The sequence below is a fragment of the Thunnus maccoyii genome, chromosome 2 (genome assembly GCF_910596095.1).
Source record: "Thunnus maccoyii chromosome 2, fThuMac1.1, whole genome shotgun sequence".
In the NCBI taxonomy this organism is placed as follows: domain Eukaryota; kingdom Metazoa; phylum Chordata; class Actinopteri; order Scombriformes; family Scombridae; genus Thunnus; species Thunnus maccoyii.
The window spans coordinates 5,385,633-5,401,006 of NC_056534.1; the positions used below are offsets into that span (position 1 = coordinate 5,385,633).

Below are 15,374 nucleotides of genomic sequence, written 5' to 3' on the forward strand. Positions count from 1 at the left end.
TAGAAGGAGGAAAAAGATAATTCGTGAAATAACATAAGTGCTATATTGAACCGGAAGAGAATACATATAAAAACACACAGATTCTGTTGCTGGATTTTTGGATATTTTGGAATGAAACACTCATCTCTTCCTCTAATACTCTTGTCACCCACAAAGGTAGTACTTTCTATTTTGTAGCCTACATAACATATTGGTTATTTATTTTTGTAAGTCTTAGCTAAAAGTGTATGAAAACTGAATGCAATACAATGAAATCTCATATAAGTATATGATGATTACACATGATATATCATGTCTAGCATTTTGTCAGTTTTACTAGAGCCAGGAGACAGTTAGCTTAGCATAAAGCCTAGCTTGAAGACTGGAGGCAGGTAGAACTGCTAGCTTAGCTCTGTCCAAAGTTAATAAACGCCTACCAGCTGCTCTAAATATTACTAGTTAGCATGTTATATATTGTTTGTTAAATCCTTGGTTTGTTTAATTCTCTCTCAGGAGAAAATAAAAGCAACCTTGACCTTGAATCTGTACACAAACCGAAATGTAAAACTTTTTCTTTGCCAGGTGCAGTGACTTCCTGGAGTCTCTACTGACTGTCTGGCAACCTCAAGGCTCCAGTCTTCATGGTGAGCTAAGCTAATAGGCTCCTGTCTCTAGCTTTATATTTAGGATACAAGCTTCTCATGAAACTCTGCAAGAAAGTGGAAAAAGTATATTTCACAAAATAATGCACTATTTTTTAGTTATAAACTATTCACCTATGTGAAGAAACTAATTGACTAACTTTGAGCCCTATAGGGAAACCCTATATGAACATGAGGATAATGTGCAAACTCTACACTGAAAAAACCCGGCCAGCTCTGACTGGTTTAAACCGAGGGCCTTCATACTGTGCTGACTCTGAGCCATCCGCTCACCAGTTTCTGAAACAGCTATGGCAATAAAACCATTCAAACGCTGACAGGGAGTTTAGTCTGACAAAGAGACAAAATGTTACCTTGACTTTCTCGCGTCTTAAGCAGCAGAAGAGACAGTTTTCATCAAAGGACCAGTCAGACACTTCCTCGGGCTCGCAGTCTGGATAAGAGAGGGATACAGAGAGCAAAGGGTTAAATCCAGACAAACTCCAACTCCCATGATTCCTCGGTATGTCACAACTTGATGCTCATTCTAGCAGTCTTTTAAACAGGCATCACCAGAGTTGTAAAGTCGTGGTTTGGCACCTTCAAATGTACACACAAGCAAGTAAGGAGTTTGGAGGGAAATTCAACAGCATAAAAAGGACATCGCCTTTGTCTCTGATTATGTTTTGTGTTTAATTTGCACCGTGTGTATGTTTGTATGTCTTAATATCCGGATGCAGGTGGAGTCTTCAAACCAGCTGTAAATGAAGCGTAGATGAATCAACAGAGAAATCCCAACACACATCCAGTCGAGCCTGCAGAGTGAAAGCTGAGGGCCCACAAACCACAACAATGAGAGCATTAAAATGATTCACTTTTAATTACAGCCGACGATTAAATTAAAGCGATGACTACCTTCACACGTCAAGTACGCTGTGTGAAAAATTAACCACACCTGTGATTGACAGGTGATCTCAAACGCTACGTGAATGCCTCTCTGTGTGTGTGTATGTGTGTGTACATATGTCTGCATGTGTTTGTGAAGTATTCATGCCCTAAAGCCCTATTTGTGAAGAAGTAATAACCCCTTTCTGAGGCTGTATTCTGCTAACATGTTCAGTGGGATGAAGAAATTCACAGCATCCTCCTGGTAGTTCAGCTGCTACAAATCATGAAACGGAAACATCCTGGTTTTCAATCCTCTCTCACCTCAGAACGTTTTTTTTATCTCTCCCTATCAAGTGGAGACGTGGGAAGAGCCTCTGGTTCTGCGAGTAATTTCACCCCCACTGGAAATTCACCTTTGAAAGTTTATTTGTTACTAACTGTAGCTGATCAGAAACATACACAGGAGTTTTCTAGATAATTTAACATTATGTTAACATAACAGAACATAAAAATGACAGAATTCTGCATATTGTTATAACAAAGAGGCTCGTCTACCATGTGGTGCCCCTTGAAGAATAAACATGAGATCTTTTTAACCCTCCTGTTGTCCTCGGGTCAAACTTGACCCGTTTTCAAATGTTTTTATATCAGAAATATGGATTTCTTTCATCTAATTGCCTGAAAATCACATGGATGGTTCCATACCACACACTTTGCAAGTAAAAGTAATGATCACTACTTTCATTGAATTTTGGGTGTTTCATTAAAATTTATAGCATCTGAGTCAAAATTGACCCGGGAGGACAAAAGTTGCACGGTCGACTGGAAGACGACAGGAGGGTTAAACAATTATCACAGTATAATTGTGGTGAAGGTCTGAAGGATTTGTGCGTGACTTAATGCAGTAAAAGATTTTTTTTTAAAAGTCTGTGGTTAATGTTTACAATAGAAGTTGGACCTTGCTTTTTTGTGAGAATTAAAAAAAAAAAAAATCACTTTTATTGGAAATAATGGATAAACCAGGGCTGCAACTAACGATTAGTTTCATTATCAATGAATCTGTCGATTATTTTCTCGATTAACTGATTAGTCATTTGGTATATAAAATGTCTGGTTGCTCTCTGTTTCATCCATCAGTCTGTTGTACATCATCATTTTTTTATAACATGGTCAAAAATCTTAAATAAATCACTGAAAGCACTGCTTAACTGGATAAAGGTATAAGTGAGCTCTTCACAGGCCCTACTCAGGATCAAATAAGTCTGAATTATCTTCAGTGTAATTGGTTCCAGGTACGGTCCTGTTGTTTTGCCTCTGGGGTCTTTGGTCTGTGCGTCTAACATGGGATCCAAGCGGATTCACGATCAGCTCATAATCATCCCAGGACAAAAATATGATTTTTGACACGTGAACTGCAACGTGAAGAATAAAATTACAAGTACTGTGACTCTTTAATTGATGGAGCATCAACTGCTGCCAGTGTTGGTGCACTTTGGATTGGTTTAAACTGTCATTGGGCTCATTTTGGACCTGCCTCTGACTTTTTGTATGTGTGTCGGTTTTGGGAAGGTTTTCCATTGGTTAGATCAGTTTCAGAATTTTGGACCGGTTAAAATCTAACTTCTAGAAATCAATGTCTCAATTTTATACCACAGAAGCACAACAGAAATCATGTAAAGAATGAAGAAATTAAAAAAAAGAAAATGTGATATTATGGAGTCTATGTGAAAAAGAATGTTTAAAAGAAACACAACCGAGTCATACAAAATACAAATCTCAGCAATTATAACTGATCAATGGCTGCTGGTATCAATATTAATCCTGTGCTTGTGGGCTGATGATTGATTCAGATGTTTCCGACTGTCAGTGCAGCTTCACTGAGAATCATTTCAGTTCAGTTTTCTGTACTTACATAGGTTATATACATGTGAGTCTCCATCCCTCAGAATGTAAATGCATTTTACCAATATAGCATCTTCTGAACTGAGAGAGAGAGAGAGAGAGGAGAGAGGAGAGACTGCTGTCGGCTTGGTTACAGCTGAGCTGTTGCCATGGCGCTACACTTCCTTTAAAAACCAATTCCGTTCAGTCCGAAACCACATCACCAGAGAGTGACAGACATATATACAGAGAGAGAGAGAGAGAGAGAGAGAGAGAGAGAGAGAGATGCGTTGAAAAAGAGGAAGGAGTGAGGAGAGGGAGGAAAAAGAGGAGTATGTTACAGACAGGAGGAGAAAGAAAGAAGGCAGAGTCAGCTCCACAGAGAGACAGAAACACAAGAACAAAATCAATACGGTCACTATATACTGTGAACATACAGTACATGTCAGAAACCTTGTATGTCCAAAATGTCACCTTTTCAGGTGCTGAGAAAAGCAGCTGAAGCTGAGTTAGTGTTCAATCAGCCCTGAGGATGGTGAGATACTCTCATATATCTTCACATGACATCAAAATGTGAAAATCAGCCGAATAAAACCACATCTCGTTCATATTAACGGTAACGTTCCCACTGGATCATCTGGAAACCTTGCTCAGATTTACCAACCAGATAATTAAAACTGAACATTTTTTTTAACTTTGTGGACGCATACAATGAGATATAAATAACTCATCAATTAGTAATTTGTAATTAACTTATAGATCGCCGTAACTGCTTAATTTGACAGACCTGTATTATAAGATAACACAAATTTATTATTGAACCTGTCTGAAGATCACTCCTCTGCATGTTTGATTTGTCTCCTTGTTGCCATATTAGCCTCCAGAATTTGCAGCCAAAATGCAACCTGAGCTCCTATAAATCATTTCCTGTCTCATGTTTGACAAAATAAAAGTAAGAAAGTAAGAAAAAATAAAAACAAGCAATTCTTTTAGAGGAAAATGCAACCGAAAATTATTAGATTATTACAACACATGGAACTTAAATTGTTAGCTGATCTGTGTGTACATAAAAATTTTAATGGATTTACTTCTACTGTTCTAGGAAGCTAATGGTTTACATTCATTTCTGTTCGCTCTAAAACTTGCTTGAGCTGTGTCTTCTTTTAAAGTGAATATAAAGTTTTTTGTTTGTAATGTAATGAAGTGCATTTCTCTAAAGATCTCATTATTATGAGAATTACAAGATACAAATGTCATAATTATGAGAACACACTCTTTTCTTTCTCTAGTGAACGCAATGAGTTTCCATAGAAATTCAATATCGACTTTTCATATGATTCTCCAACCTTAAAATGTGTTACCATGCAACAATAATGCAACAATGCAGAAGGTTAATGCAAACTTGATGTTCACTGATGGATTTACACAATGTACTGCATGCATTGAACACAGTCAGTATAAATATATATGTGTATGACTTGGAGTTCAGAGTTACTTAACACCACACTGGTGTCCCGCTGCACCTCTGACCACGCCCAGCAGTGATGTCACAGTGTACCGACACACCCTGAGTACACCATTACATCACTACAGCAATGTGAGACTTGAGGTCAGTGAAAACAAAATTATTAGCTAGTGTTGTAGTGTTAGCAAGTTGCTTTTTTGGGGAATTTAAATTTGCAAAGACAAGGGAACATAACTGCATACTGGATAATACGCATAACACAGAACCTCAACGTCTGTGGTTCAATTTCTGCCGTTTACCTTTGTTGCATGTCTCACATGACTCTCTCTACTCATGTTTTCTGGTCTTTCTGCACTTTAAACTGTCAAATAAAGGCAATAAATGCCTAACAATGGTTTAAAAAAAACACTGGTGTGGTCCTTTTACGCCCGGGACACACTGGATGTGTGAGCAGCGTTTGTGTATCGCGGAACCTCTTGCTTTTCATTTCGGCGGCCATGTTAACATCTAGAGATTCGAGGTCTCGCCTATTTTCTCTGCGCGTGGTTCTAGGAAATAAGACGGGGAAAACGAGAAAGATAGGGCCACCAGTAGCAGAAGCGCCGCAGCAGACACGCTGCAAGCATGCGAAACGCAGCAGTTCAGCGACACACACGCACACACGCTGCTCATGCATCCAGTGCGTCCCAGGCGTAAGAATACAGACGACTTCTGCCATCATCACAAATCACAAAAAGGAACCATATTAGGTCTACTAGGTTACACAATGTATAAGTTATCTACCTAAAGCCATCTTTTTTACCTTTATGTATATGTGTGTAGGTGTGAGTGTATAAGTGGCTGTTCATACACGTTCCTTATAATACAACACATCTCATCTATGGCTCCTCCAATTACATTCCACCTTCCTTTCACATTCCTGCGAGACGCGCAACAGATAAACGGACAGTCTATTACTCTCTCTTTCCGTGTCTCTCGCTGTAATGAAAGGGTCAAAGGTGAGCTGTGCTTGAACCCTGTGGTTGTGCCACTTACAATATCCCTGGGAAGACGCCAATTAGCTCCAGTCCCACTGCTAACGTGACCCCCCCCCTCCTCCTCCACTCTCACAGTAGTCAAGTTTGTGTGTGTGTGTATGTGTGTGTGTGTTAGTGAGCTCGAAGAAGACATTGATGCTGTTTACTTGAATCTTTAAGTGTGTATTCCTGCTTAACAGTCCGTGTGTTTGCATACACTCCCTTAATCAGGTTACGGTTTTTGCAGTTATTAGTCTCTTAAACATCATGTAAACAAATATCATGGATTCCTTACTTGAGATTAAGAGAGAGCTGGTTAACATATGTAGATTTCTGCTGGAGATTCCTGATTTCCTGGCACTTAACTAGGTTTCTAAAAGGTTTTTTTTTTATATGTGAGCATGTGACCAAGACTTTAAAACAGGGGAAGTATTGCAGTGACAGATGAAAAGAAAGATGATGACAGTAGTGGTGCCTTGTATACTAAACTATTAAAAGCCATAGTTTGACTAAAACTGAAACATCAACTGAGATAAATTAGTCCGTTTTCACAGCTTAATAACAGGCGACTTATAAAAATTAGACAGCTCTCTCACTATTTAGCTTGTCATGGCGCTGTACTGTCTATTAAATTACCCTCACGCTTCAAATATGCCAGTTTGCCAGCATATAAGTATGTAGCCCTCCACAACACTGTGTGTGTGTGTGTGTGTGTGTGTGTGTCTACTGAGTTAAATGGAGAAAAAAAATCATTAAAAAACAAACCAAACATCTAATTGTTAACTGCAGATATCTGGTCAAACCAAACCAACTATTTCAAACTATACAGAGCAAGAGGAACAAATCAAGGACTTTTCTCTTTCTAAAGCTGCACTTTTAAAATATTTTATAAACATTTTCACAGAAGAAATCAATTGTGAAGGCAGGAAGATCAATTTTTGCACTACAAAAAGAAGCAGACCTGTTTTTTTCTCCAAACAGCTGTTTAGTTTACTTAACTTACATGAAAAAACTTGTACCTTCGATTTAAGTGCTATGTGTTGTCTTGTTGAGCTGTAAATGCGTTTGCCGCCAGGATGTTAGACTAGAACGGCTGACCAAGTGAAAAACACTTGTGGTAAACTTGGCAAATAATTCAGTACATGAAGAAGAGTTCCTTTAACAGAGAGTAAACGAGTTGTGATGTTAAACTTTAGGTTGAAGAAACTATGTGGTTGATGCTAAATGTAGCTATATAGAGACAACACGGTCACATGACGGTTTTCAGACTTTACAGCTTGATGTGGAGTGCCACGTGGAATTCTGGGAAATGTAGGAAACTACTAACTGATGCAGGAGAGGATATAAGGCCTGTTGAGGGAAAATGATTTATGATACAAAGCTGTGTGTTGTTGTACGTTCAGGAGATCTAGTGTGTGTTTGCAGCTCTGTGAATGAGGCAAGTGCCAGCTTTACGTGGAGAGTCTGTGTGTGTGTGTGTGTGTGTGTAAAGTGTAATGCATGAGTGAAAATGACGTAGACAAGCCAGAAATATTCTAAAAATGCCTTAAGTTGGTGGGGGAGGGGTCACATGACTCCAGGACGCCATGTTGACCTCGTTTCTTCGTGAGAGGAGGATAGAAAGAGAGAGAGAGAGAGAGAGAGAGAGAGATGTTGGATGTTTAGGTGAGATTGGTCTTCTTTCGCTTTTTTCTCATGACATTCATATTTGATTTGTGTCACTCAGGAGGAGGAAACCCTCTCTGAGAGGCAGCCAATCTGACTGCAGTTTTGTGACCGTATTTTCTGGTATACGAGTGCATAATTTATTTCCGTCCCACACAGCTCTGAGGTTATATGTGTTCTAAATAACATGTTATTCCCCGAAGTACTGTGCATTGCAAAATGACTTACACATGAATGAATGACCAAATGAATGAATAACACACAGCACACTTCTTAAAGAGTCCAGAGATTCAGATTTTTTATCTTTACACTATCACTAAAGTCTTCAACTAATATTTAAAAGTAAAAAAACTTTAAATGTATTTCTGTTTTATTGTATTTCCTCAGTAGAAGACATGAGGATGAAAAACATGAGCATAGTATACAAATATGTGCATTTATGTTTGAAGTCTAAACACTGTTGTAAAGTCCAGCGCTCTCAATGCTCTTTTTAATGCATTAAAGGTTAATTCCACATAAATTAACACATTTAATTTAAACTTCTATGAATTTGATTTTGTAGTTACAGCAGCATGGCTCCTCAGATCAAGATAAAAAAAAAGAATACCTAACATTTTTTACCCTAAAAATACTTGTAACTGTTTGTAATTTGTAATGTCAGTATTGTCTTTTAAAATACATTTGAGTCATTTAGAATATATTTCAGTTGATGTTTTGTATTATTTTAAGAAGACAGCTTTTATTGTGAAACAGCCACTTTTATTTAGAAAGCCAGTTCAGCAGGTAAAGATGCACATGCGCCCCAGCTAAGATACATGCTAAATATCAACCTGTTTAAGTGGTTATTATTTGCAGAACGCAGCCAACGAGGTAATTCATGTTTTTGTCTTTATTTTACTTTGATGAGCTGCTTTTATTTTCACTAACTTTGTCTTTATACCGTGTGTGTGTGTATGTGTCTGTAGTTTTCACGGTGGATTCAGAGAGAAAGCTACAAATAAACTAGTTGCAAGGAAGCCACCTGTGTTTGAAGACATGCACTAAATCTGCACCTTAAACTAAGAAAACTAATACTGACATCGTAACTCACTCACTGTATCTCTGCTCTTTCTATATAACACGTCAGGCCTGATGTGAGTTATTGTGCACAAATAGTATAATAACTCTGTCAAGGTCAACCCCCCCGCCTGAGTTACATCACTGAAAGGTCCACAATGTCCTCTAACTAGGACCAATAACGTCAGAGAAATGAGCCAAAATAAAGTTTTCTACACAGGATTGAAATGATTCGCTGGCTACCAAGAGGATAGAGGTTAAAAACTTAATATATCTTTGACTGTTACGAAGAGGTGAAGGCCCTTATCTGTTATGTTGATCCATAACATGAGCTGATGTTAGCTTCCACCTTTGTTGGAAAAAGAAAACAACCCAAAATACAATACCAGACCAGACCAGACCAGACTAGACAGACTGGTTATGCTGGAAGCCAGTCACTCTGGCCTCCGGTCATGCTTTGACCATGAATTAGCAGGTGCATTTTTGGTCATTTTTAAGCTGCTCCTAGCTAATCCATCAAACAGTGTTTTGTCCTTCAGCATCTTAATGAGAATCAGAACATTTTTTGCCTGGATGAAACCAGTAAAAGAGACCATCCAGCTCTGTTTAGTGACATCTGTCAGGGTTTTGTCAGCCAGAGTTTGGCATAAATTAAACATGTCTGTTGTATGAATTAATCATATTGTTGTGAATTGTAAGCAGTTTTGGCAGCATTGTGAATTCTTTAGTCATTGTAATAAAATGCCTTTAAGATAGATTAATAGATAGTGTGGAGCTGCTGTTTTGGCTTTTGTACAACCAAACAGTGTATCACACAAAATAAGCTGAATATAGAGAAAAAAATTGAAAAAAACGTGTAGTTCTGTTGCCAAAAAACTTAAATATTTACAGCTTGATTTGTTTGTTTCGTCTTGTTTATCTTCATAGTTTCTAGTCATTGTTTTATTAGCTTAAAATCACTTTGTAATTCTGCCATTTGCATCCTGACTGATGTTGTTCTCTATTTTATATTTGTGAATGTATATTTGTGTGTGTGTGAGCATGTTTACCTTGGAAATGGGTGATATCTTTGACTACTCCCGGCCCAAACAAGCCTTCCAAGATGCTTTCAAAGCCTGTGAAGAAGAGGAGAGATGTGATATTAATGTGAGCTGACATGTTTACCATCAAAAACAACACATGACAGCAGCTAAAATACTACGTAAAACAAAGACTGTAAAAAAAAAAAATTATAATAATAATAAAAATACCGTCACGCAGAAGAAAACGACACCAGCGTTACACAAATAAACCATTTTAAAGAATTTTTGAACCTTTATTTCATCTTTTAAACGGGGGAACATAAATGAATAGTGTGGTTTTTTTTTTCCCCGTGGGGCATATTTTGCTGATGCACAGCCTCTGCTGCTCTCACTCAGCAGCAATAACAACAACAACAACAACAACAACAACAAAAAAGCTGCACAAAGCACTTTGTAACCCTAAATCATGTGCTGAATTTAACGTGTAAATTAACAGTTTTTTAAAAATATCTTATGCAAACTGACAAATGACATTATTGCATGTACACAGACTCACACACTCAGATGAAGCACTTTCCAGGTACAAACAAACACAGAAAACAATGCAAGAGCACAAAAAAAGTATTGAAGTACACATGCATAAACAATAGACGAGGCTTTTTAGGCACTCACAAGCAGAAACACACCGAAATATCTAGAAAGGCAAGGCTGGATATAAGCTTATTATGCAAAAAAAACACACAATACACACACACACACGCACACACACTGGTGCGCCTATACAGACAGGGTGTGGAGCCATTTATTAGTCACTAAACACAAAAGACACACACAAACACACTGTCGTCTTTCTTCTCATCTCTTAAAGCAAATGAGCGCTTTACCTCTAATACACCAAGGTAATGTCACTCACTTTTTATTAACTGTAAATACCCTCATTTTGCTGTTGCTTGGCAACCACATACAGAGAAACATAAATACATATCGCAATTTTCAATCTGACCCCCCCCCCCCCCCACACCCCCTATCCTTCCCCCTCCTCCCCCCCCACCCCCACCTCATCCTCCATTAAATGGAAATGGAGGCAGACAGCAGAGAGAAACAGAGACAAAGACACGTGTGTGTGTGTGTGTGTGTGTGTGTGTTTTTAGCAGGGAATGGAAAGGTTAACAGAGCGCACACACACATACATATATGTGCACACAGTTCAATTGTAGCCACTTGTCTCAGTGTAGAGGGTGAACGTCTGAGGCCACATACTTACCATCGCAGGAATAAACTAGCTTGATAAACCTGGATGAAAAAGGTGGTTCTCTGTTGTAAAATCATTAAAGCCGACCTCACGGCAACAACGGCACCAACAGCACCACTCCACTGCTCCTACAGCAACGACGTTACAAGCAACCGACAGGAAGGAGGTAAAACATTCAAGGACTGTCGATGTTTATTGGTTTCAGTCCAGTTACTAGTAATGGAAACAAATCTGATTGGTCACATTTTTTTTTTTATATTAGACAGTTTTTGTGATGCTAGACTTTGAAACAGTGACATATTTTTTGTTGTTTTGACTCTGTACTTGACCACATTAAATATATTAATATTATATATTAATTATTTTGCTGTCAGTGACTATTTGATGATTGAATTCAAACCTACAGACATCAGATTCTTAGTATCTTTCCTGATGGTGCTGTCAGTGGTCTGTTGTGTTGGAGGCAGGGGCCCCTTTCATTCCTATGAAGGTCGCTCAGTGGTGCATGAAGCCAAAAAAAAGTTCAACTTCCAGGTATAAAATGATCTGGATCTAGCATTTCCTCCATTAAACTCTGTGACATCATCCTGATGTAAAGGGCTGCATGTTCGGGGGCCGGAGAACGTTTTTTGGCTCACGCACCAGGAAAGCAATTTTCATTCTAGTGAATCGGCTCCATTGTTGAGTATCCAGTTCTTATTATACAATACATGTTTTTTTTCTGTCAGTCTGGTCTTCAGGAGTTGGATTGAGGTCATGTGACTCACTTGGCCAATCAAAAACATTCCCATATTACCATAGAAATTAACATTAGGATCATTATTCCACTGCAATGTCCAAAAACTGTGAGTGTTTGTATAAAAAGGATGACAGATCCTACACTTTTCACCCAATGTGGATGTAAACACCCCCTAAATAAAAAACTAAATATTGGCAATTTGACCTCACACTAATTCGTTTTTTTTTCATACTATTACATTCATTTTTGTCCAAAGAGACTTACATTTATAGAAGCGCACTTCGGGAGCAACTGGGGTTCAGCGTCTTGCTCAAGGACACCGACGTGTGAATGGAAAGGAAGAAAGTAGGCAGCTCGTCGCTTTACCTGTCATCATAGTGCGGAAACACTCCTGCACTGTCTGCTCTGATAGACAAACACACAAAGCTCGAGACACACACTGCATCTCTTATAAACATCTTACTGATGAAGAAATGACCTCAGTGCTAAAAAAAGGACAGTAATCACTAAAGCGTCATAGTTTTGAAAAGCGAGAAGAGTCGATATCAAATTGTAGAAGGAGACTCCCGCCGATGAAAAACGTTCATTTCTACCACTTGTTTCAGTTTTATTTCATTTTAATGTGAAAATCAGCTTCAACTGACTTTTCAAAATCAGTGAGCACATTCCTGATGGATGGTTTAAAACATGCAGTGTTGCATAAAGTCACATTGCCTTGACTAAAAGTGTGTCATGCGCGCGTGTGTGTGTGTGTGTGTGAGAGAGAGAAATCCCTCATTACTGATCCTTTTAGACTTTTCTGCTTGTGTTTCCTCGATTAAACAAATTAAGTTTTCCCTTTAAGTTCCAGCAACACACATCATGTGGTGACGGTATCATAGAGTCTGTTTCTTGTCTATTCCAAAATTAGTTTTTTATGGCCATCCTGCGGTCGAGGACGAGCAGAGAGGGTTTTATTTGAAAATGTCTGTTCTTGTCATCTTTGCACTACATGAACTGGTACAAATTTGCAGCCACACAGTACTCATAGATTCATAAAACAACACTACACGAAAAGGAGCCTTCAGTCATGATACACAGAAAACACTTTGTGCATGTCCAGGCCAATCATGCACACATTTCAAAACTAAAAATGATGAGAAATGGGAGTTACATTCTTTGTTTTTGTGATTATTTTATGATTTTATTTAGTTTGTTTAAGGCTGTTGTTTTCGGGGGAGCTCAGGGCTCATGGCTCCCCTGTAATTCAAACACTTCTAACACATCGTGCCTGTTGGAAGATGCAAAGAGAGCGTGCACAAATTGTGCTTTTAGAGCTAAATTATTAGCTAACTTGAATTATTAGCTAACTTGAATGCAGATGAAGCAGAGAAACAAATTTCAAATGTATTCCTCATAATTCCCAAATATATTTTGTTGGATGGCTGACACACATTTTTCCTCCTCTTTCCTCTGTTGCACAAATTAGCGCAGTGCTGCATGTGGCACACACATAAAACACACACAAACACACACACACACACACACACACACACACACACACACACACATCACAAAGTTCCCTTAAACCTGCACATGCAAAATTCATGTGGCCTACAAAGGCAGCTTTGATAACAAAAAAACTGAAGCTTCAAAGAATTTTCAAAAGCTTCAATTTTTTCCCCCCTTCTCCGGCTGCCACTACGCACAGAAATGCAGCTCGCCTTTCAAGTCAAGGAGGGGGAAATAATTAGGGTTTCTGCGCCGCAGCGAAAGAAATCGGCGCTGAAAGTCAAAGTTACACGGGCCCCCGTGCTATTCGGGGGCCACGAGATGGAGGATGTTTTCATATTTAAAAAGGCAGAGTCAAGCACAGATACATCTTCAGAAGCGGCCAGCGGAAAGTAGAGGATGACTACCCCTCCCTCCCACCCCCCCCCCCCACCCCCCCCACGAGGCCGTGGCCGCCGCTGCGATTGGACGGATGAGATCCGGGATGTGATTGGACAAACGAGATTAGGGGGTGTGATTGGCTAGATGAGATAACAGCGACAAAGTCTCCCAAGCCACAGGCAAAAAAGCTCCAGAATGTAGGTCAGTTAGTGAACGCACACTCGGCCCAAAAGCGTTTACACATGACATGGTAGAGAGAGAGAGAGAGACCACACACATACACACACACACACACACACACATTATGGCATCTGGGATTCTGTCAGTGTGTTATGCAAAAATGCACATGAACATACACACACACATATACAGAGCTGTCCCCAATCTCTGAAACCTCCATTGTGTCACTTCGTTTCACTTCATAGAGTCCAACAGCACAGCCGAGAGCAGCGTGACACAAACTTATAGAGAAACGCACAAAAATACACACAAATACATGCATGAGGGGGGAATCACAAGACATGGAGATAATCTACATCTGCACCAGAAAGCACAGTAGCTCTTTTTTTTTTTTTTTTAAATATGTGAACATATATGCAAAACCCTGCTGACTTTGGAACTGCTGCGGAAGCAGGAAAACATGATTTAAATAGTAAAGAAGAGGCGAATTATGTAAACACACGCACACACCTGACAAATGCAGGATAAGCACATGATTCATCTCATAATTAGTTAGTTTCTTCCCAAGCTGCACAATTATTTATATTTTGGAGTTTTCTTATATGTTTATGCAGAAACTGAAACTACACAATATCATCCAGCTGCAACGTCAATGTACGTCATCTACAAGCAAAAGAAAGTGATAGCTGGTTAACTTCACCACCTGAGCCACCGGCAGCTGCTCCATGTACTGTAGCTTTATTAAGTCATGTACATATTTATGCATCCCAGAATCACAAATTTTGGGCTATATGAATATATTCTCAAGAGGAGGACAGTCTATGGTTGATACAGATACAGACAGATGCCGTGTAATGTGAAGAAGATAACTGTTTATCTCATTTTTAATGCCAATATCCATACACACACACAAAAAAAGCATTGTGTTTAGCCTTTTATGCAGTAAACATACAGCTACAGCTAAAGACTATGACTGCATAGGCATGAAATAGTGCTTTCATTATTTTTTTCCCCCTTGGTGTTGTTGTTGACAGGTAGAATTTAATGAGCTGTGATCACATCGCTGTTTTATACTATTCAAATGTCTGAAAATAGAATTGGGAAAATATGTCAATGAAATCATTTATCAAGATAAAATAAGGCAACAGAGCAGACATGTGACTTTTTTCCATAAAAACTGAATTTATGATAAGAAGTCCTTATATTTGGTTGTAAAGACTTATGACCATGAACTGAGCTGGACATTTTACAGTTGAAAGTCCTTTATATTTGTATTATCGTCCAATCTGACCAGGAGATTTATCAGTTGGGCTCTTGCAGAGACCAAATGGAGAAACATTATGTTAACTGAAAGAGGGGAAGAAGGAGAGATTTGCACTCATTATGTAAGGAGAGTTTTTCAAAACTGACCAGGAATGGGTCCTTCTGGAGTTTAGGGGTTAAAAACGTTGACCTCCTATGCATCTCTCTCTCCCTGATTTCCTGTCATCTCTCTACTGTCTGTAATAAAAGGTTCGAACGCCCCCAAAAATGCTTTAAAAAATATGACCTGGAAATGCTAGATTTAGCCGCATTAGTGTGAACATGGCCATAGGGAAATCCGGCAAGTACTACATGGAAACAGAAAAGTGCTGTTACACAACTTGCACAACTGCTTTGCCTCTGCTGAGAGCAACTGAGCTGCTCAAAAATTCATTCAGGGTGTGCTTGTCAAATCA

The 15,374-nt window shown here is 38.9% G+C and overlaps 1 protein-coding gene and 1 long non-coding RNA gene across 2 annotated transcripts in view; one reads left to right on the forward strand and one right to left on the reverse strand.

The window, feature by feature from the left end:
• lcor (ligand dependent nuclear receptor corepressor) overlaps nucleotides 1-15,374 on the reverse strand; it is an 88,499-nt gene that overhangs the window by 25,607 nt on the left and 47,518 nt on the right. Inside the window, exons 2-3 of the mRNA XM_042435290.1 lie at nucleotides 9,641-9,706; nucleotides 995-1,074 (exon numbers count right to left, since the gene is read on the reverse strand). Coding sequence (XP_042291224.1) covers nucleotides 995-1,074; nucleotides 9,641-9,706 — 146 coding nt within the window. The remainder of the gene's footprint in view (nucleotides 1-994; nucleotides 1,075-9,640; nucleotides 9,707-15,374) is intronic.
• Nucleotides 562-2,074, forward strand: LOC121913192. The gene is made up of 3 exons (XR_006100235.1): nucleotides 562-623; nucleotides 1,020-1,143; nucleotides 1,361-2,074. It is a non-coding gene; the product is annotated as an uncharacterized LOC121913192 (long non-coding RNA).